Source organism: Pelobates fuscus, chromosome 6 (genome assembly GCF_036172605.1).
Source record: "Pelobates fuscus isolate aPelFus1 chromosome 6, aPelFus1.pri, whole genome shotgun sequence".
NCBI classification, from domain to species: Eukaryota; Metazoa; Chordata; class Amphibia; order Anura; family Pelobatidae; genus Pelobates; species Pelobates fuscus.
This window is the reverse complement of record NC_086322.1, coordinates 241,264,274-241,286,129: the sequence shown is the minus strand read 5'-3', so window position 1 is coordinate 241,286,129 and position 21,856 is coordinate 241,264,274. Positions and strand designations below refer to the sequence as shown.

Below are 21,856 nucleotides of genomic sequence, written 5' to 3'. Positions count from 1 at the left end.
ATTCAGATGATCAGAAACCAGCTCATTTCTGTGTTCTGGAAAAGGGTCAATTCAGCAACTATGAAGTAAAAGATACAAAAAGTAGAAAGCTTATGATAATAAAGGAATGATGTAACTCCATATGTAAGAAGTGATCACAATATACTCTCGCTTGGGAGCCTTGGACCTCATTCCTTAAAAACTACCCACATTTAGACTAAAAAAAACTTCTCTACCCATAGAGCATTCACAGAGGGCATATAAAACTGACCAAACGTCCTTTCCCAGGAAGCACGTTCTAATTTTATATTGGTTTTATTTTAATTTACTTTCATCAGCAATACAATTTTCGATGTATTCGGTGTACCTGTTAGCCTTACTCAAACTATGCATGCCTTCACCTCTCATGCTTTGCATGTGTGTCTTCTCCATTTTAACTGATAAATTGACGTTTGTTTTGAGAAAGACACAGGTGCGATTCTTGACCAAATTCCTTCCAACTTCATATAGCACATAAGAACAATTTTAAGCGTTGCCATGTCCCCATAGTGCACATCCCTACTCGAACCAGCTCAGCAGGACCCAACTTGACCATTCATCGGATTATTATTTATATTTTTCTCTTACAACTCTAAAAATCTGTTCCACACTATCTTTTTCAATTTATGAGCATTCCAGTCATATGCTTACTGCTGTATGATATCTTATATATGCATATTAGGTCTAATAAAAATGGGGAAAAAAATAAATAATTTTATCACATGTTACAGACCATTTCTAGCAAGGGACGCATAAATTATTTTCTCAATACTCGCATTTTATTAATAAATAAATTGAGACTTCTATAGTTCAGCAAGTGAGCTAAGGCCTGCACCTCCCAGTTTAGCTCAGGCAGAAAGCTTCTGGCTCTCGCAGGTAAAAAAGTGGAACTTTTCTAGAACAGTTGGACTACTAACATTGGTGATGGTGGGGAGGTTATGGTGCTTGGAGGTTCCTTTGCAGACATTGTACTACCTAAAAACCACCAGAGATGTTCAGTGAATCTATCATAAAAATTATTGATAACAAGGGGATAATTATTAAAAAGCTATATTTTATGCTTTGTTTTCTTTCTCTAGTTCTTGCCAGTCCGAATAAGCCCACAGCTTGCTGTGTGCAGTGCATTACAGTCAATCTCTTCAGCACAGATTCGAAGCCACAGAACGTGTTCCAGCACAAGGAAGGTAAAGTGTGTTTCTGCATTTGGTTATCTTTACATCAAATTTGACTGTATTTCTCATGGTATAAAATTGTATAGATTAGATATTTTCCGATCAGCAGCTTCTGATCAAAACGTTTGCCTTTATCTGAAAATAGTTCAGTCGATTGCCTTTAAAGGAACACTCCAAACGTTTAAAGCACGTTAACTTGCTGAAGTGCTTTATTTTTAGTTATATTTTGTGTTTTATTTTTTTTTATTTTACAAAAAGTGCAGATTTAAATAGAAACTTGGCACTTTTATTATACTTATACTTTTTTATTAAACTTATTACACCCTCTGGAAGGGCCGTCTTTAATAATGATTGGACCCCGGGCAAGCATTGTTTGTGGCCCTGGCCCATTCCTCCCCCCCACTCCCTGGCATGCAATCACTGCACCGACCCCAATGCAGTGGCTGGAACTAAAGTAGAAATAGCCCTGGTGCAAGAATTATATTGTGCCCCCCAATTGCAAGGTTGGACAAAAGGTAGAACCCTATCTGTCGTGCAACTCCAACAATGCTTTGACAGCTGGGGCTCTACCAATTTCCCATGTTTGCAGGGTTGTATTTAGCACTGAGCTGTGTTTGTGTGTTTGAATATAAGCATGTGTTTGTATGGAGTATGTTTGTGTGAATGCATGTGTATGTGGTGTTGAAGTTTAAATGCAAGTGTGCATTAATGTGTAGTGTTGGTTTTTGAATGTAGGGGTTTGTTTATGTATAATTTTGGTGTTTTAATGCAGAAGTGTGTTTGTATGTAGTGTTGATGTATTAATGCAGAAATGTGTTTGTATCTACACACATACTGACACACAGATACATACACTGTCAGACATACTGACACCCACACACACAATAACACACACACACACACACACCCACATACTAAATGTACCTTTTTAAACCCACCCTCCATTTTTCTATATTTCCCTGGAGGGTGGCTTCCCTGGAATCCAGTGTGGTGCCTGAGGCTGATGGGAGTGAGGCGCCTACATCCTCGCTGCCGCCACCACCTCCTCCCGTCCACGCAACTCCTCCTGCCCCCTCCCGCTCAGTTCCTCTCTTTATGGGAGGAAGTGATTCGCGGCTGTCACTTCCTCCCAAACTGCCAAAAAGCAAGGGGCCCAGTCGCGCTGTTAAAGGGCCACAGCGCCCGACTGGGCCCCTGCTGATACAAGCCCACTGGGTGACCCTAAGTGCAAGGGCCACCCCATGGGACTGCTTAGAGGACGGGGGGGAAAAAATTGTTGAGGGCAGCGGGGCCCATGGGGCAGCTGCCTTAGGCCCCTCAGGAGTAACTGAGCCCGGGGCAGCTGCCCCATTTCCCCCTCGTTGAAGACGGCCCTGCCCTCTGTCGGTTACTTAATGGTTGGCATTAACTCAGTGGAGCTCAGCTTAAGAGGCAGACAATTGCTAAAAGCACATGCCTTCCAGACAGGGCCGGTGCAAGGATTTTTGCCGCCCTAGGCAAAAGAAAGATTTGTCACCCCCCCCTCCCCCCCAGTGACATCACAATGCCCTACCCATATGATCTGCCATATGAACTAACGCCAGTGCTGCACACATTGTGTGTTTACATTAAAAAGCCTGCAGGGACGAACTATAGACACCAGAACCACTTAATTAAGCTGCAGTGGTTCTGGGGACTAAAGTGTCCCTTTAATGTGAGGTAAATTAGAGATTAGTGTCACTAATAATATACTAGATTGCCTACTTACAACCAGATGAGGATGGTGATGGGCTCTGGCTGCAGTCTGGCTCCACTGGTCTGGTGTAGAACAGGATCTCTGGAGGCTGTTTGTAACTGTGGTCACAAAATTCAATGTTCTGGGAGAACGGCAAGCAGCTCCATTTTTTTGGGGCCCCTTACACAGCTCAAGGTGCGTTGAGTGTGTGTAAAGGATGCATTGTGTTTCTGTGTGTGTGTGTAAGAGAAGCAATGTGTGTTTGCATGTGTGTGTAAGGGATGCATTGTGTGTTTCTGTGTATGTGTGCAAAGGATGCATTGTCTTTATGTGTAAGGGTTGCATTGTGTGTGTGTGTGTGTGTGTGTAATGGATGCATTGTGTGTTTCTGAGTATGTATAGGGATGCATTGTGTGTGCGTAGTGTGAAAGAGCTCCCTGTCCTGCCCCTTGTCCTATAGAGCTCTCCCTTCTGTCCCTTAGAGATCTCCCCTACCCCTTAGTGGTCTCTCATCTCCTCCCCTCCCCTGTCCCTTAGTGGTCTCTACTCTCCTCCCCCCACCTCCCTTAGTGTTCTCTGCTCTCCCCCCACCCTCCCTTAGCAGTCTCTCCTCACCGCCCTCCCCTAGTGGTCTCTCCACCACCCCCTCCCTCCTTTAGTGGTCTCTCCCTCCCCCACGTTCTTCTCAACCCCCCCCTCGTGTTCTCCTCCCCCTCTCCTCTTGTTCTCCTCCCCCTCTCCTCTTGTTCTCCTCCCCCTCTCCTCTTGTTCTCCTCTTCTTCCCCCATGTTCTCCTCTTCTTCCCCCATGTTCTCCTCTTCTTCCCCCATGTTCTCCTCTTCTTCCCCCATGTTCTCCTCTTCTTCCCCCATGTTCTCCTCTTCTTCCCCCATGTTCTCCTCTTCTTCCCCCATGTTCTCCTCTTCTTTCCCCATGTTCTCCTCTTCTTCCCCATGTTCTCCTCTTCTTCCCCCATGTTCTCCTCTTCTCCCCCCCTCCCTGTAATCTTTTCTTCTCCCCCCCTCCCTGTAATCTTTTCTTCTCCCCCCCTCCCTGTAATCTTTTCTTCTCCCCCCTCCCTGTAATCTTTTCTTCTCCCCCCTCCCTGTAATCTTTTCTTCTCCCCCCTCCCTGTAATCTTTTCTTCTCCCCCCTCCCTGTAATCACTTCTCCCCCCCTCCCTGTAATCACTTCTCCCCCCTCCCTGTAATCACTTCTCCCCCCTCCCTGTAATCACTTCTCCCCCCTCCCTGTAATCACTTCTCCCCCCTCCCTGTAATCACTTCTCCCCCCCTCCCTGTAATCACTTCTCCCCCCCTCCCTGTAATCACTTCTCCCCCCTCCCTGTAATCAATTCTCCCCCCTCCCTGTAATCTCTTCTTCCCCCCTCCCTTCCTGTAATCTCTTTCCCCCCCCCTCCCTGTAATCTCTTCTCTCCCTCCCTCCCTGTAATCTCTTCTTCCCCCCCTCCCTTCCTGTAATCTCTTTCCCCCTCCCTCCCTGTAATCTCTTCTCCCCCCTCCCTCCCTGTAATCTCTTCTCCCCCCTCCCTCCTTGTAATCTCTCGTTTCCCCCTCTCTCCCTGTAATCTCTTCTTTCCCCCTCCCTCCCTGTAATCTCTTCTCCCCCTCCCTGTAATCTCTTCTCCCCCCTCCCTGTAATCTCTTCTCCCTCCCTCCCTGTAATCTCTTCTCCCCCCCCCCTGTAATCTCTTCTCCCCCCCTCCCTGTAATCTCTTCTCCCTCCCTCCCTGTAATCTCTTCTCCCTCCCTCCCTGTAATCTCTTCTCCCCCCCTCCTTGTAATCTCTTCTCCCCCCCCCTCCTTGTAATCTCTTCTCCCCCCTCCTTGTAATCTCTTCTCCCCCCTCCTTGTAATCTCTTCTCCCCCCTCCTTGTAATCTCTTCTCCCCCCTCCTTGTAATCTCTTCTCCCCCCTCCCTGTAATCTCTTCTCCCTCCCTCCCTGTAATCTCTTCTCCCTCCCTCCCTCCCTGTAATCTCTTCTCCCCCCTCCTTGTAATCTCTTCTCCCCCCCTCCTTGTAATCTCTTCTCCCCCCTCCTTGTAATCTCTTCTCCCCCCTCCTTGTAATCTCTTCTCCCCCCCTCCTTGTAATCTCTTCTCCCCCCCTCCCTGTAATCTCTTCTCCCTCCCTCCCTCCCTGTAATCTCTTCTCCCTCCCTCCCTGTAATCTCTTCTCCCTCCCTCCCTGTAATCTCTTCTCCCTCCCTCCCTGTAATCTCTTCTCCCTCCCTCCCTGTAATCTCTTCTCCCTCCCTCCTTGTAATCTCTTCTCCCCCCTCCCTCCCTGTAATCTCTCGTTTCCCCCTCTCTCCCTGTAATCTCTTCTTTCCCCCTCCCTCCCTGTAACCTCTTCTCCCCCCCTCCCTGTAATCTCTTCTTCCCCCCTCCCTGTAATCTCTTCTCCCTCCCTCCCTGTAATCTCTTCTCCCTCCCTCCCTGTAATCTCTTCTCCCTCCCTCCCTGTAATCTCTTCTCCCCCCTCCCTGTAATCTCTTCTCCCTCCCTCCCTGTAATCTCTTCTCCCTCCCTCCCTGTAATCTCTTCTCCCCCCCTCCCTGTAATCTCTTCTCCCCCCCTCCCTGTAATCTCTTCTCCCTCCCTCCCTGTAATCTCTTCTCCCCCTCCTTGTAATCTCTTCTCCCCCCCTCCTTGTAATCGCTTCTCCCCCCCTCCTTGTAATCTCTTCTCCCCCTCCCTGTAATCTCTTCTTCCCCCCCTCCCTTCCTGTAATCTCTTTCCCCCTCCCTCCCTGTAATCTCTTCTCCCCCCTCCCTCCCTGTAATCTTTTCTTCTCCCCCCCTCCCTGTAATCTTTTCTTCTCACCCCTCCCTGTAATCTTTTCTTCTCACCCCTCCCTGTAATCTTTTCTTCTCCCCCCCTCCCTGTAATCTTTTCTTCTCCCCCCCTCCCTGTAATTTCTTCTCCCCCCTCCCTGTAATTTCTTCTCCCCCCTCCCTGTAATCACTTCTCCCCCCTCCCTGTAATCACTTCTCCCCCCCTCCCTGTAATCACTTCTCCCCCCCTCCCTGTAATCACTTCTCCCCCCCTCCCTGTAATCACTTCTCCCCCCTCCCTGTAATCACTTCTCCCCCCTCCCTGTAATCACTTCTCCCCCCCCTCCCTGTAATCACTTCTCCCCCCCCTCCCTGTAATCACTTCTCCCCCCTCCCTGTAATCTCTTCTTCCCCCCTCCCTGTAATCTCTTTCCCCCTCCCTCCCTGTAATCTCTTCTCTCCCTCCCTCACTGTAATCTCTTCTCCCCCCCTCCCTCCTTGTAATCACTTCTCCCCCCTCCCTGTAATCTCTTCTTCCCCCCTCCCTTCCTGTAATCTCTTCTCCCCCCTCCCTCCCTGTAATCTCTTCTCCCCCCTCCCTCCTTGTAATCTCTCGTTTCCCCCTCTCTCCCTGTAATCTCTTCTCCCCCCCTCCCTGTAATCTCTTCTCCCCCCTCCCTGTAATCTCTTCTCCCTCCCTCCCTGTAATCTCTTCTCCCCCCTCCTTGTAATCTCTTCTCCCCCTCCTTGTAATCTCTTCTCCCCCCCTCCTTGTAATCTCTTCTCCCCCCCCTCCCTCCTTGTAATCTCTTCTCCCCCCCTCCCTCCTTGTAATCTCTTCTCCCCCCCTCCCTCCTTGTAATCTCTCGTTTCCCCCTCTCTCCCTGTAATCTCTTCTTTCCCCCTCCCTCCCTGTAATCTCTTCTCCCCCTCCCTGTAATCTCTTCTCCCCCTCCCTGTAATCTCTTCTTCCCCCTCCCTGTAATCTCTTCTCCCCCCTCCCTGTAATCTCTTCTCCCTCCCTCCCTGTAATCTCTTCTCCCCCCTCCTTGTAATCTCTTCTCCCCCCCCCTCCTTGTAATCTCTTCTCCCCCCTCCTTGTAATCTCTTCTCCCCCCCTCCTTGTAATCTCTTCTCCCCCCTCCTTGTAATCTCTTTTCTCCCCCCCTCCTTGTAATCTCTTCTTCCCCCCCTCCCTTCCTGTAATCTCTTTCCCCCTCCCTCCCTGTAATCTCTTCTCCCCCTCCCTCCTTGTAATCTCTCGTTTCCCCCTCTCTCCCTGTAATCTCTTCTCCCCCCCTCCCTCCCTCCCTGTAATCTCTTCTCCATCCCTGTAATCTCTTCTCCCCCCCATCCCTGTAATCTCTTCTCCCCCCTCCATCCCTGTAATCTCTTCTCCCCCCCCCTCCCTCCCTGTAATCTCTTCTCCCCCCCCTCCCTCCCTGTAATCTCTTCTTCCCCCCTCCCTCCCTGTAATCTCTTCTTCCCCCCTCCCTTCCTGTAATCTCTTCTCCCCCCCTCCCTCCCTGTAATCTCTTCTTCCCCCCCTCCCTCCCTGTAATCTCTTCTCCCCCCCTCCCTCCCTGTAATCTCTTCTCCCCCCCTCCATCCCTGTAATCTCTTCTTCCCCCCCTCCATCCCTGTAATCTCTTCTTCCCCCCCTCCATCCCTGTAATCTCTTCTCCCCCCCTCCCTGTAATCTCTTCTTCCCCCCCCTCCCTCCCTGTAATCTCTTCTTCCCCCCTCCCTCCCTGTAATCTCTTCTCCCCCCCTCCCTCCCTGTAATCTCTTCCCCCCCCCCCCTCCCTGTAATCTCTTCTCCCCCCCCTCCCTCCCTGTAATCTCTTCTCCCCCCCCTCCCTGTAATCTCTTCTCCCCCCCCCCCTCCCTGTAATCTCTTCTTTCCCCCCCTCCCTCCCTGTAATCTCTTCTTTCCCCCCCTCCCTCCCTGTAATCTCTTCTTCCCTGCCTCCCCCCCTCCCTGTAATCTCTAATTCTCCCCCCCCCCCTTTTCTCCTCACCTTCCCTTCCTGTAGCGTGGCCGAGCTCCTTTCCGGTCCGTGGTACAGGAGTTTCTGTTTTCTGTACCCAGCCGGACTGGCAGGAAATGCACACTAGTGTGCACTTCCTGTCAGTCCGGCCGGGACCGCGGACCGGAGAGGAGCTCGGCCACGCTACAGGAGAGGGGAGGTGAGGCAGTGCGGCAGCCGCCTGAGCGCTCTTTATAGAGCGCTCAGGTGGCTGCAGCATTTAAAGGGCCGGCGATGGGGGCGCAGGGCGCCCCCTCCTATATGGCGCCCTAGGCGGCTGCCTAGTTCGCCTTATAGGAAGCGCCGGCCCCGCTTCCAGAGATTTCATTGGGTAGTCTGCAATAGAATTGAGGGGAGGGCTTGCAAAGGCTGCTGGCAAGAGATTTGCTGCTCTTGCAAGCTGTTTTTTTTAGATCTACCTTCAATTAAACAAATGCATAATTAAATGCATGTATGTTTTCATTGGGGGGTATATCTGCTAAGCAATGATTTTTATCTCTGTTGTAAAACTGCTTAGTTAAGCTGAAGTTTTGGTACCTATAGTGTCCCATTAAGTTGTGCTTAGTGAATGCATATCAAAGTGTCTTTCCAGAATTGGGCCGTGACTATTCTGCAAAACTGGTAGATTCTGTTTGGTTTTTGGTTTTTCTTTCTCATTTCATCAGTTTCAGGGATCAAATGAGTGACACATTATTTATGGGTTCAGGCTGAATAATAACATCCAGTCCAACAATTATTAAAAGGCTACCATGAATGCATACAGGACGTTGGGGAATGAAGGCACCTGAAGGAGCTATAAAGAAAATAACTTTATCAGATTTAATATCATTTACAAGAGTAAATCATCATAAAATAGGAATACACCAATGTGCTTATTTAAAATAACATTTGTATGAACGGGTGCAGTTCAGCTTGTGTAGGAAAATGGAAAAATATGTTTTAGCCGATTATAGTAGGTTTACCACCAATCTCAAAATGGTTAGATGACTTCCCTCTGGTCAGCGTTGTAAATCCATTTTCCATTTTCTTGATCTTGATTCAGTGAGGACTGAAATCTTCAAAGTTACATTTTCCTCAACAGGAAATCTATATAAATCTTATCAACATAAAGGAGTCCTCAGGGAACCTTTATAACAAATATTTGTGGAATATCTTAAAATAAAAAGCACTTTTGAGGTTTTTGATATAAATGTAGCTTCTCTTACATCTAGGTACAGTAGAAATGCACTAGATATAAACTTGTTTACTGTAATTTGGGCTTTAAGATACCTTGTCTGTGCAAGCATTTAAATAGTCTCAGGGTTCCAAGTGTAGCAAAACTTAGATTGACTGTGGTGATATCACAATATCTAAGCTTGGGTGAAAGCTTTTGGATGACATCAAAGGGTTAATCAAACCTTCATGACCACTTCTGCTTTTAGAAGTGGTCATAGAGCAAGAAATCTGTATGTGCAGAGTTTCTGCTTGAAATGCTGCCTATACAGAAATCGAATATGTGCCCTGGTCTAGTTGCACCCTTGGCACATGTAAATTGAAGATTATGTTAGCTTTAGTGTACTAATAATCTTAATTTTAGTAATGACAGGAGGCGAATATTTGCATATCTTTCTTTACTGAAAACTCCAGCAGCATAGTAACAGTAACAACCAATGAGAAAAAAGATATGCTGCCCATAAAAGGGTCTGTCTATGACATCATTTCCTCTTTCTTTGAGGCGAAAAAATAACAGTAAACATATAACAAATCAAGTTAACAATTCAATAACATGGTAGTAAGAAACTTCGGAAGATCCATGATATGGCTGTGTTGAAGATGGTTCTTTATCCCGCAGTAGAGATTTTCACGCTGAAAGGAAAAGAAAAAAGTGAAAGTTTTCTGGCGTGGCAGTATGTCCGCATATCAAAACATTAATCTGAACACTAACGACTATTAGCTTGCCTAGTCTACAGTTAGATATAGTACTGTATAATACAACGTGAGACCATATGACAAAACCCGCCATCTATTTGATGAAATCTGATAGGTTATACAATTCATACATGGTGAAGAAATAGCCTCTAGATCAGAAAAAATATCTATCGACAACCGTCATTATGCTTACCTGAGCACTAATACTTGATCCCGTCAGATCCGAGAATAACCTGGGTGGGATACTATAGGGTGGGAAATATTCGCCTCCTGTCATTACTAAAATTAAGATTATTAGTACACTAAAGCTAACATAATCTTCAATTTTACCACATGACAGGAGGCTTCATATTTGCATTTTTAAAGCTAAGAATTAATTAGTGTGAAGGAAGCATGAGATGTATGACGGAAGTAGAACGTTCTGAAAGTACTTTCTCGTGACCAGTCTGCGCATCGCATGATGTCGGTTAGGGAGGCGCCCGCCGTGAAGGCTTGGGATGCAGCCGCCCCTCTGACCGAGTGTGCGCCGAAATGAGCATCAACTCCTGCCAGCGATAGTAGCCAGCGAACCCATCTAGCCAGTGTGGTCGAAGACACCGGTCCGTGAGGTCTTACGTAGGAGATCAACAGTTGGCCCTTCGAATTATTTCGAAGGGGGGCTGTGCTTTCCGTATATCTCATCAGTGTCCTAACGACGCATAGTTTGGGGTCTGATCCGAAGTACGGATATGATACAGAGGTGGAGTCCGATTTAGTCCGTCTTGTAATGGAGAAGGTAACTCCTTCTGGAGTGAGGGAGAAGCCGTCCACGTCGAATGCTCTGACGTCTGACACTCGTCGGAACGAGACGAGGCATAGCAACAGGGTCAGCTTGGCTGAAAGTTGCTTCAGTGACAGATAAGGGTTGTCTGGCCAAGCCCTAAGGAAATCCAGCACCACGTTTACCTGCCAGAGATTAGAGTATTTGGGTGCTGGTGGTCTCGTTAGTTTAGCGCCCCGTAGTAATCGGCATATTAGTGGATCTTGACCCACTGGTCTGCCTTGTACTGGGACGTGTGCCGCTGATATGGCTGATCTGATCACGTTGAGGGATCGGTAGGATTGCCCTAGCGTGAATAGATGGGCTAGGTAGTTAAGGATCAGCGTGATAGGGGCATTAAAGGGATCGGAGTCCCGTTCCATACACCAATCACTCCAGGCTGCCCAAGCGGATATATAGCATCTCCTGGTGCCTGGAGCCCATGAGTCCCATAGGAGGTCTTTAGTCGATTGTGATAGGCCGTGAAGCGCCCAGGAACCCCTGAAATCGTCCAGGCCACCAGTTCTAGTTGTCCGTCCAGGATGAGGGGGTGTGGTTCTCCCCGAGGCCCTGTCAGAAGTAGAGGGAAGACAGGGAGTAGTAGGGGGTGTCCGTGGGACATCTCCAGGAGATCTGGGAACCACGGTTGGCTCTGCCAAAGGGGGGTTACCAGTATGAGAGAGATCCTGTGAGTGCGTACGTATCGTATTACTCGTGGTATCATGGAGAATGGTGGGAAGGCGTAGGCTCCTAGGGTGGGCCAGTCCTGTAAGAATGCGTCTGCGGCTTCGCCCTTCGGGTCTGGAAGCCAACTGTAGTATCTCGGTAGTTGATGATTGGTCCTGGAGGCAAATAAGTCTATTGTTAGCGGGCATGTCCCCCGTCGTAACTCTTGGAATATCTCCCTGTTGAGTTTCCAATCGCTGGTGTCTCGCCAGTGGCGTGAGAACCAATCCGCCGTCAGGTTGGAGATTCTTGGTAGGTATTCCGCCTGTAGTGTGATGTTCCGTCGCAGGCAGAAGCTGTAGATGTCCTTCGTGGCTTCTGTCAATGCTCGAGACTTCGCTCCTCCCAGGTGGTTGATATATTGCACCGCAGAGATGTTGTCCATGCGGAGCAGGATACAGCAATTCGACTTGTCCTTGGCCAGGCTGCGGATGGCGAAGGATCCTGCAATCAGTTCCAGACAGTTGATATGAAGGTTGGTCTCCTCCTCTTGCCATGGGCCTCCCGTGGAGGCGTCTGTGCAGTGAGCTCCCCATCCCCACAAGCTGGCGTCCGATTCCACGATGAAATCCGGGGATGAGCCGAAGATCGCCTTGCCATTCCAGGCTTGTATGTGCATTAACCACCACCGAAGTTCCGTTCTTACTTCTGACGACAACGGGATCCAGTGGTCGTATGAGTGTCCGGTGCGGAGGTATGCCGCTTTCAGTCGTTGCATGGCCCTGTAGTGTAGCGGGCCTGGAAAAATCGCCTGTATGGAGGAAGAGAGGAGTCCCACAATCCGGGCGAGCATCCTGAGTGGTAGTGTGTCCATCCTCAGAACCCGTCTGATCTCTTTCCTTATTGAGGCTATCTTTGCTGAGGGGAGGCGTAGGACACAGTCTTTCGAGTCTATGTCGAAGCCGAGGAATTGAACTGACTGGAAAGGAGAGAGCGCCGATTTTTGTCTGTTCACTATGAAACCTAAAGATTCCAGTAAGTGAACGACAAATTTCGTCTGCAATCGTAGTCTGGAGGCCGATTCGCAGAAAATTAGCAAATCGTCCAGATATACGAGACATCGTATGCCTAGGGTTCGAATGTGAGCCATCACCGGTCTCAGGAGCTTCGTGAAGCACCACGGGGCCGAGCTGAGACCGAATGGCAGACATGTGAACTGGCACGTCCGTCCTCTCCACAGGAAGCGGAGGAAACGTCGGTAGTGTATGTCTACTGGCACGGACAGGTACGCGTCTTTGAGGTCCAGACGTGTAAACCAGTCGTCTCTGATGAGGAGGTCCTGTAGCAGATGGATTCCCTCCATCTTGAAGTGCCTGTATACTACAAATGAGTTTAGTTGCCGGAGGTTGATAACCGGTCTGTAGTCGCCTGTTTTCTTTTTGACCAGGAAGATGTTGCTTATGAAGCCTCCACCTTCTGGCGCGTATTGTACTGCGCCTTTCCTGAAGAGTGCGTGGATCTCCTCGTCCACTAAGTGTTCTTGTTCCTTTGACATGTGGATCGGAGGAGGGGTTCCGATTTGAATGGGGTCTTCGAAGAAGTCTATGACGAAGCCTCGTACTGTCTGTAGTACCCAGGGGTCCCTGGTAATCAACTCCCAGTTCTGAAAGAAAAGGGACAGGCTGCCTGCAATAAAATGCGAAACATTTTGGGATGTATGTGAACTCACCATTGGAGACACGGCCGCGTCCTCGGCCTCGAAATCCTCTAGACCTCCCAGTTCCTCGGGACGCATAGGGTCTCTGCGTCGTGGGTGGGAAGAAACTTTGGGATTGTGCGAATGGTCTGGAACCTGAGGACCAGAATCGGCTGGTGGCACGGTTCCGCTGCCGACCAGCCCTTCCAAAAACACCTCTTGCAGCTGGTGTATGAAAAACCTGTTTGAGTGAAGTTTGGGCCTTATTCAACGTGGTGAACAGGTTTACATGTTTCTTCAATTCTGCGATGAAGGCATCGCCAAACAGTTGTCCTTGGGCTTTCGGCCCAAATTCCTTCGCTCAGAGGTCCAGGAGCTTGCTATCGATGCGGATTAGAGCCGATTTGCGTCTTTCTGTGCATAATGCGGCGTTAGCGTTGCCCAGTAGGCAGACCGATCTCTGAGCCCATTCCCGTATGATATGGGGGTCTAGTTGGGAGCCTTGGCTGAGGGCTAGGTCTGCGAAATAGAGTATTTTGGCAATGGGGCCGAGTAAGTCCAGTAGTTTATCCTGTGTTGCCTTCATGCCTTTTTCCACCCCTTTACGGGGATCCCGGCCCGAGCGGGACATGAAGACCGTCATTGTATTGTCTAATTCAGGCGTAAGTGCCACCTTATCGGGTAATAGGGGTCTGGGGCATTCGGCCCGGAGGCGTGCTCGCACTTCTCTTTCCAGCGGTTTGCGCAGCCAGAAGTGTATGAAACTGGTCAGGTGTTCTGGAAGGTTCCATTCGGAGGACCGCGGGTGTCGGATGGTACGCGGGTCAAAGAGTGGATTCCCTTGGTCATCTATGAACACACCATCTCCGGTCGTATCGGTGAGGGAATTGTCATCCCTGACTCCGTCGGTGGCATCCAGGAAAGTCTCTTTAACGTATCTCGAGGAGGTGGGGGGTAGATCTTGCCACTCCTCTTCTTCGGAGATTGAGTCATTCCCTTGCCACTCGTCGATCACGTCTAGGGTGCGTGGTACGTATGATTCCTCTTCGTCGGAGGATTGAAGCGGTTGGGTTGCGGGCAGTTGACGGCCCGTGTTCTTGCTCCGTTTAACGGGTATTTTGTTCTTAGTCTTAGTGGACGGGGGGCTCGAAGCCTTGCGATGTCACTTCGTCTTGGGTATCTCCGAGCCCGAAGTTTCCATCCGTTCTGGGGGGCTCATGTCGCCCTGACTTAGGGGTCTAGCCTTCAAGAGGGCTTTTTCCACGTATGCCGCTACTGCAGCATTAATCATGGCTTGAAAATCCTGGCTGGATTGTGTATCCTCCATGATGTTTAGACTGATTTCCGTTCTGTTGGGCGATAATAAAAAATCAGTGGAGGTAGTGGAGAAGAGTCAGTACATGTAGTGACAGACTCTAGGTACAACTGGGGGGCCGCCCAGTTTTGTGAAATGTTTAGGGAGGCGTATGTGTATGGGCTGTCGCCTGGTAAGAGGCCGCCTTCAGTATGAGCTCAGTGGTGGTGTATAGGTGGGTTCGCCACAGTTGTACACCAGAGCTGTATGCACGTTATGTAAATAATCAGGGCTGGATGCTAGTGCAGTTAATTCCATGTGCATATATTCGGGGTTTACCCCGGGTGGTGTGCCGTGGCAATCAGAGGACACCCACATCAGATAATGGTCAGTGACCTTGCATGCGTATCTGGGGGGTCACCCCAGGTGGCGTGCCATGGAAAAAAGCCCAGAGGACACCCACATAAATATGTACAGTCAAGTACAATGATATAATATGACCCTTGATGGGTGCTATAAAGTAATATACCCTTGGAAGGGTAAGTGGTACCATGTGACCCTGTGCAGGGTATAGGGTTATATGCCTCTTATGGTATAGCATGCAATCTGTATATATCTTGTTGGTGGTATGGTATTAGGTGAAGTCCTGACATCCATCCATAACATATGTGAAAAATCCAACTTTATTTCAAATGTGTAGTAGAGGTGATACTAGGAGGGTCCCTTAAGGGTTGCGTGAGAGAGAGAGAGCGGAGATCGGGTGATTCCCGATCCGCTATACTGAAGAGGGAGACGGCCGCCGAGGATCTCGCGATTTTGCGAGATCCAAGATGGCCGCCGGCCGCGTGTACCGCCGACCGCGCTGAAATTGCTTGCGGTCGCGGCAGGGAGACGCGGCGATAGAGAGCGAGCGAAAAAACCTAATAAAACATTACCCGGTCTCCCCTACCCGTCCCCACACAAACTCCCAAACACATGTAGAATCAGTCCGCGTGGCGAGCGCAGCACGGGCAGCCATGCCGCCCGCGGACCGTCAGACACTGTGAGGAGAAAGCTTCAAAGTAAAATAGCAATACAGGAGTATAACGAAGTTAAAACATAAGGGGGAAAGTAAGGGGACAGAAGGAGAGCCGGGAGTGAAAGGTTTATGTGAAAAGTATAACATGAAATTATATATAATAAAATATACAGTGACAGAGAGGTAAAGGGTACTCTGACCTTTGGCTGGAGCAGCAAAGAAAGCGGAAATGATGTCATAGACAGACCCTTTTATGGGCAGCATATCTTTTTTCTCATTGGTTGTTACTGTTACTATGCTGCTGGAGTTTTCAGTAAAGAAAGATATGCAAATATGAAGCCTCCTGTCATGTGGTAAAATTAGGCAGTCTGGAACTCTGTTATGGAGTTTCTTTACTTGCAGGAAGAGCGTTGAGTGCACTTGCAAGTGGAAGCCCTTTGCATTGTGTGCATGCTGCTTACACTCACATAGTCTAACAATGTGCCTCAATAGATTTGCTCCCTCCCTAATTTCACCTCCCTACAGTATATTGTATGTGTGTATTTCACTCTAGTTCCTCTCCCCTTGGTCCTTTACTTGTGGATCCCATTACTCCACTCTGGGCTATGGCTGTCTTTGATTCCAGTTCTTCTGCTCTGCATGGGAGCGTCTCTGGAAGGTGGACAAGTTTAGCAGTGAGATGAGCTGTCCAACAGTGATCTTCTATGAGAGGCATTTGCTTAAACAGACCCAAAAAGGATGACCTGTAGTGACGAGAAAGAAGGCATGGAACGGATTGGGAAAAACATGGCCCAGCGTTGGTTTCAAACTATTTTAAAATGTTGTTAACAAGAAAACTGGGGGGATAGAGGTGCTAAGTACACAACAAAAGGAAAGAAGGGAAAATGCAAGATTTAAAAAAAGATTGGTGCACAATTTTTATTTTATTTGCTTATTATGTGCTTTCATACATTATTTTCTGTGAGAGCCCTTTGTTCTTATACGGTTTAACAGTTGTAATGACTCCTAAGAACAAATTCACAGGCATCTGCTTTCTACAATACGTCACATTTAACCACATTTTAATACTAGTGGTCATTTGGATGTAGAGTGACTGGTAATGCAGTAGGTCACATTGGAGGAGGATATTTGCAGAATACTTGTTAGGTCTAACTAGTAGCGCAGGATTTGACATTTTGAGCCATGTGGTAGTATTTTCAGATGATACAAAATTATGTATAATAGTAGTCCAGGAAATGTTAAAGGACCACTCTAGTGCCAGGAAAACATACTCGTTTTCCTGGCACTAGAGTACCCTGAGGGTGCCCCCACCCTCAGGGACCCCCTCCCGCCGGGCTCTGGAGAGAGGAAGGGGTTAAACTTACCTCTTTTTCCAGCGCCGGGCGGGGAGCTTTCCTCCTCCTCTCCATCTTGATCGCGACGTCATCGGCTGAATGCGCATGCGCGGCAGGAGCCGCGCTCGCATTCAGCCGGTCGCATAGGAAAGCATTTACAATGCTTTCCTATGGACGCTTGCGTGCTCTCACTGTGATTTTCACAGTGAGAAGCACGCAAGCGCCTCTAGCGGCTGTCAATGAGACAGCCACTAGAGGATTTGGAGGCTGGATTAACCCTCATTATAAACATAGCAGTTTCTCTGAAACTGCTATGTTTATAAAAAAAAAAGGGTTAATCCTAGAGGTACCTGGCACCCAGACCACTTCATTAAGCTGAAGTCGTCTGGGTGCCTAGAGTGGTCCTTTAAGTCTCTAATGGGCAAGTAGCAGAAGAAAATGTGGTTAAGTAGAAGTTGTGCATTTTGGGATCAGGACTAAATAATCAACATGTAGTATAAAGCAGTTGTTCTAGGGATAGGAGGGCTTGGAAATAGTCACAGACAATAAACCGGGCTACAATGTGGAATATTAGTCAGCATTACACAAACATTACACAAAAACGTGTTGTTACTACACATGCATATCCACTTCTTCTTCTCTCACATGCACATGTGCTTAAACTGATGTAACAAACACTTAATTCAACCATATATTCAACCATGCTGTGCCATTACACTACATGTAAACATGTTCACACATGAATATAGATACAGGTATATTACAAACATATACATGTATTTAATGCAATATGTATAAAAATTGGAAAATAATTGGATTGAAGCTTAGACTGCCCTTAAAACCCAGTATATTGTCCTTAAGGGACACAGGTCTTATTTTGGCCAGGCCTATGCATGTATGGCAAGTTAGAAAGAAATGTTAAAGGAACACTCTTATTTTATCTAGTTTTTATTTTTTACAATTTACTTGTATTTGGGAGTGTATCTAAAAATAGCTTGCAAAGATCCCTGGTCACGCTCACAGCTTCCCTATGCTTCTCAGTCAACTGTAGTACAACTCATTTTGAAGGCAGACGGGCTCTAACACAGTGTGTCTGGCGATTCCACTAGCTCCACTTTGCTCGCAGAAGAGTAAGAGAAAAGCTCCCTGGTACCCCCCTCCACCGTGGCAAGGAGTCCCCAACCAACTAGCCACCTACTCCCCGGAATAAAATACGCTTACCTTCCCCCATCACCCTAAAAATATCGACTAGGCTGAATAAATCTAATAAACTGTGGGGGGGGGGAATAATATATTTCCCATCAGATGCCTAAAGTTTACATTTGTTCAGCCCCAAAAAGGGCAAAATAAAACCCATGACATTCAGGCATTACAATAATACTCAGAAAAAAAGAAAAATTGCGCCACTATAAAAATAGATCCCAAAGAGCATCATGATGGCTCTGTGCATCATGAGCTTTAAGACCTTTATAAAGGCTTTCCCACACTTTGAATTCTCATTAGAGCATTAGATGGGCCAAGCAATCAGAGCTCACTTTTCCCTCCATCAAGCTCAATCTGCATGGAGCTCAAATAGGGCAAACATGGATTTATTATTGTTGTGGCATTCTTTCGTCAGGTTTTTGCGAATTGGGTCTTTTATTTTAATAGTAATGTTGAGATGTAATGGCTTTCCCCTTTTTTTTCACTAGTATTAAAGGACCACTATAGTGCCAGAAAAACATACTCGTTTTCCTGGTACTATAGTGCCCTGAGGGTGCCCCCACCCTCAGGGTCCCCCTCCCGCCCGGCTCTGGAAAGGGGAAAAGGGGTAAAACGTACCTTTTTCCAGCGCTGGGCGGGGAGCTCTCCTGCTATGTTTATAAAAAAAATGGGTTAACCCTAGCTGGACCTGGCACCCAGACCACTTCATTAAGCTGAAGTGGTCTGGGTGCCTTGAGTGGTCCTTTAAGGGATAGGGAGTAGGTAGGGTAGTTTATTCAGGGGGTGGGTGCGGAAGACAAAACCCTCTTTTAATAAATGCCCCCACCTGCTCAACATGGGTGTGGAAGTGTGGACAGAAGAGAACATTGATTGCCCCCACCACCTCCCCCCTTCCCCATTTTTAAAATGTAATAGCTATCAACTAGTTTGAATACCGTATATACTCGAGTATAAGCCGACCCGAATATAAGCCGAGGCCCCTAATTTTATCCCAAAAAACTGGGAAAACTTATTGACTCGAGTATAAGACTAGGGTGGGAAATGCCGCAGCTACTGGTAAATTTCTAAATAAAATTAGATCCTAAAAAAAATATATTAATTGAATATTTATTTACAGTGTGTGTATAATGAATGCAGTGTGTGCGTATGTGTGTGTGTGTATGAGTGCAGCGTGTGTGTATGAGTGCAGCGTGTGTGTATGAGTGCAGTGTGTGTATGAGTGCAGTGTGTGTGTGCATGAATGCAGTGTGTGTGTGCATGAATGCAGTGTGTGAATGCAGTGTGTGCAGGGCCGGTGCAAGGATATTTGCCGCCGTAGGCAAAACATTTTTTGCCGCCCCCTCCCCCCCCATATGTCCTGACTTCCCCTCCTCCTCCCTCAGTGGTCCTTACCTCCCCACCCCCGTGTTCCTTCACTCCCCCCCCCAGTGGTCCTGACTCACCCCTCCCCTAGTGGTCCTTACCCTCCCCTCCCCTAGTGGTCCTTACTTCCCCCTCCCCTCCCATAGTGGTCCTTATCCCACCCCCTCCCTCTCATAGTGGTCCTTATCCCCCTTCTCCCTCCCATAGTGTTCCTTATCCCCCCCCATCCCTCCCATAGTGGTCCATATACCACCCCCTCCCTCCCATAATGGTCCTTATACCCCCCTCCCTCCCATAGTGGTCCTTATCCCACCCCCTCCCATAGTGGTCCTTATACCCCCCCTCCCTCCCATAGTGGTCCTTATACCCCCCCTCCCTCCCATAGTGGTCCTTATACCCCCCTCCCTCCAATAGTGGTCCTTATCCCCCTCCCTCCCATAGTGGTCCTTATCCCCCCCTCCCTCCCATAGTGGTCCTTACCCCCCCCTCCCTCCCATAGTGGTCCTTATACCCCCCCTCCCTCCCATAGCGGTCCTTATACCCCCCCTCCCTCCCATAGCGGTCCTTATACCCCCCTCCCTCCCATAGTGGTCCTTAACCCACCCCCTCCCTCCCATAGTGGTCCTTATACCCCCCCCTCCCATAGTGGTCCTTATACCCCTTTTTTTTTTATTATTAATTTTTTTTTATTATTTTATTTATATTGTTTTTTTTCGTCCCCCCTCCCTGCTTGATATATGGCAGGGAGGGGGGCTCTCCTTCCCTGGTGGTCCAGCATTGGTAGTTCAGTGGGGGGGAGAGGGGGGCTGGCAGAGCTGTACTTACCTTTCCTGCAGCTCCTGTCAGCTCTCTCCTCCTCCGCGCGGTCTGTGCAGCTCCTTCTGTCAGCTCCCAGTGTAAGTCTCGCGAGAGCCGCGGCTCTCGCGAGACTTACACTGGGAGATGACCGAGGTGCTGAACGGACGGCGCGGAGGAGGAGAGAGCTGACAGGAGCTGCAGGAAAGGTAAGTACAGCTCTGCCAGCCCCCCCCTCCCCCCAGTCTGTATTATGGCAATGCAAATTGCCATAAAACAGACTCTGACTCGAGTATAAGCCGAGTTGGGGTTTTTCAGCCCAAAAAATGGGCTGAAAAACTCGGCTTATACTCGAGTATATACGGTATTTAAAATCCAGTCCCAGATTTGAACTAAGTGTTAGCTGTCCTACAGCATTTGGTCCAGCTGTAATCCAGACCATATTCAGGCTCATTTGGATACTTCTCTGCAAAATATGGACATTGTTAAACAGCATGAACAATGTTCAGATTTTGCATTGTGAATAGCCCAATGGCTATTCAGAGTTTAGTGCATTAGCCTGATGGTGTTTGATTCATGATAGTTTAACCTAGAGATGCCACAAACCAAAGTATGAGTTGGACATCACCAACAGGCTTCCACTATCGACTCAACCATGATGAGTAACTTCTTTGTTTAAAATTTGTTCTGGTGCAAATGAAACTACCGGTACGTAGAATGGCAACTGATGCACAGCTGCATTTATTATAAATAAATATGAATACCGCACTCATTAATCATGCAATTATTTCATAGTTTTAATTATTAATATTATTTTTAAATATGCTTATAAAGATATGTATAGTATTTCATCGTGGTGACATACATTTCATCCTATATACATGAGCTATTTACAAATATACTTACAAATAATAATTGCATGATTAATGAGTGCGGTATTCACATTTATTTATGATTGAGATTAGGAGGTTGTTTTTGGGTTAACCTCGAATACCTGCACCCTACGCAATTGAGTGCCAGCACATTTTGTGTTAGCTGTATTTATTATACAGCACTAACTGAGATCTTGTGGGAGCCTAGTTGTCTCATAATATCTTAATAATCCCAGATGTTTTTAAAATGACACTTAATCAAGACAAGGTATATACATAAAAAAAATGTTTCATAAATCACTGCACAGTCAGCTGCAAAATATCTTCATTGAAGTTATTTCAGAGGAAATTCCAATCCCCTTGTTTATAAAATTATTCTGTTAGCATTGTAAGTAATCTCCACAAGTGCAAAAGTGTAATGCAAGAATGCCACAAGACTATGAAAAGTTCTGTGTGCCCACACAGCATGGTACCAATGGTTGGTGCCAGCCTTATTGCATTCAAAGCCGTCCATCCAATACTATAATGTAGATGACCTATATATCATAGGTTACTGTGCTGTGATAATCTTGGTGCCCATTGGGAGGGTGTTGATACGGAAAGACTTGTTGGCACAGGCCATGGCATGGAATGCAACAGTGAAACAGTCTACTATTGTGGCAGTTGCTCTCTGCTATTCATTTTACAGACACACTTGTCCACATTTAAACCACAGACCGTAAAGAAACCTGGCATTAGAGATGCAAGCTGAATCGTGAACTTTAAATGCACAATGCCTTTAGTTCACAAAATAGTTTTCTCTTCTTGGATGATTTATTGAAGGTTCACATCTCATAGTTATTTTGTATCCTACCCAGCAAGGTTATTGAAGCACTGTCACTGTGTTTCCTAAATGTATTGAAATAGGGATTATTGCCTGTCTGTATAATTACAAAATTAAGTATGGTGACTGACGAAACCGATACCCATTAAAGAGAAGGCCGATTTAAAAATGCAAATAAAATCATAACAGGCTTAATATAATGAGAAAAATGTGGTAAACAAAGTTGCAGAATTTAATTTATCCTATATATGTTGTCAAGGCATTCCGGTGGATATTTGTCAACCTGCTTGTAGCAATAAAAATTATTTGATGTAGATAACTGCGTGAAATGTATTTTAAACAAAACAATTGCTAG

The 21,856-nt window shown here is 47.4% G+C and overlaps 1 protein-coding gene across 1 annotated transcript in view; it reads left to right on the top strand.

Annotated features, from left to right (window-relative positions):
* Positions 1 to 21,856, top strand: part of LOC134565740 (ubiquinol-cytochrome-c reductase complex assembly factor 1) — a 216,431-nt gene that overhangs the window by 20,705 nt on the left and 173,870 nt on the right. The window contains exon 2 of the mRNA XM_063425387.1: positions 1,098 to 1,202. Within this exon, the coding sequence (XP_063281457.1) occupies positions 1,098 to 1,202 (105 nt within the window). The remainder of the gene's footprint in view (positions 1 to 1,097; positions 1,203 to 21,856) is intronic.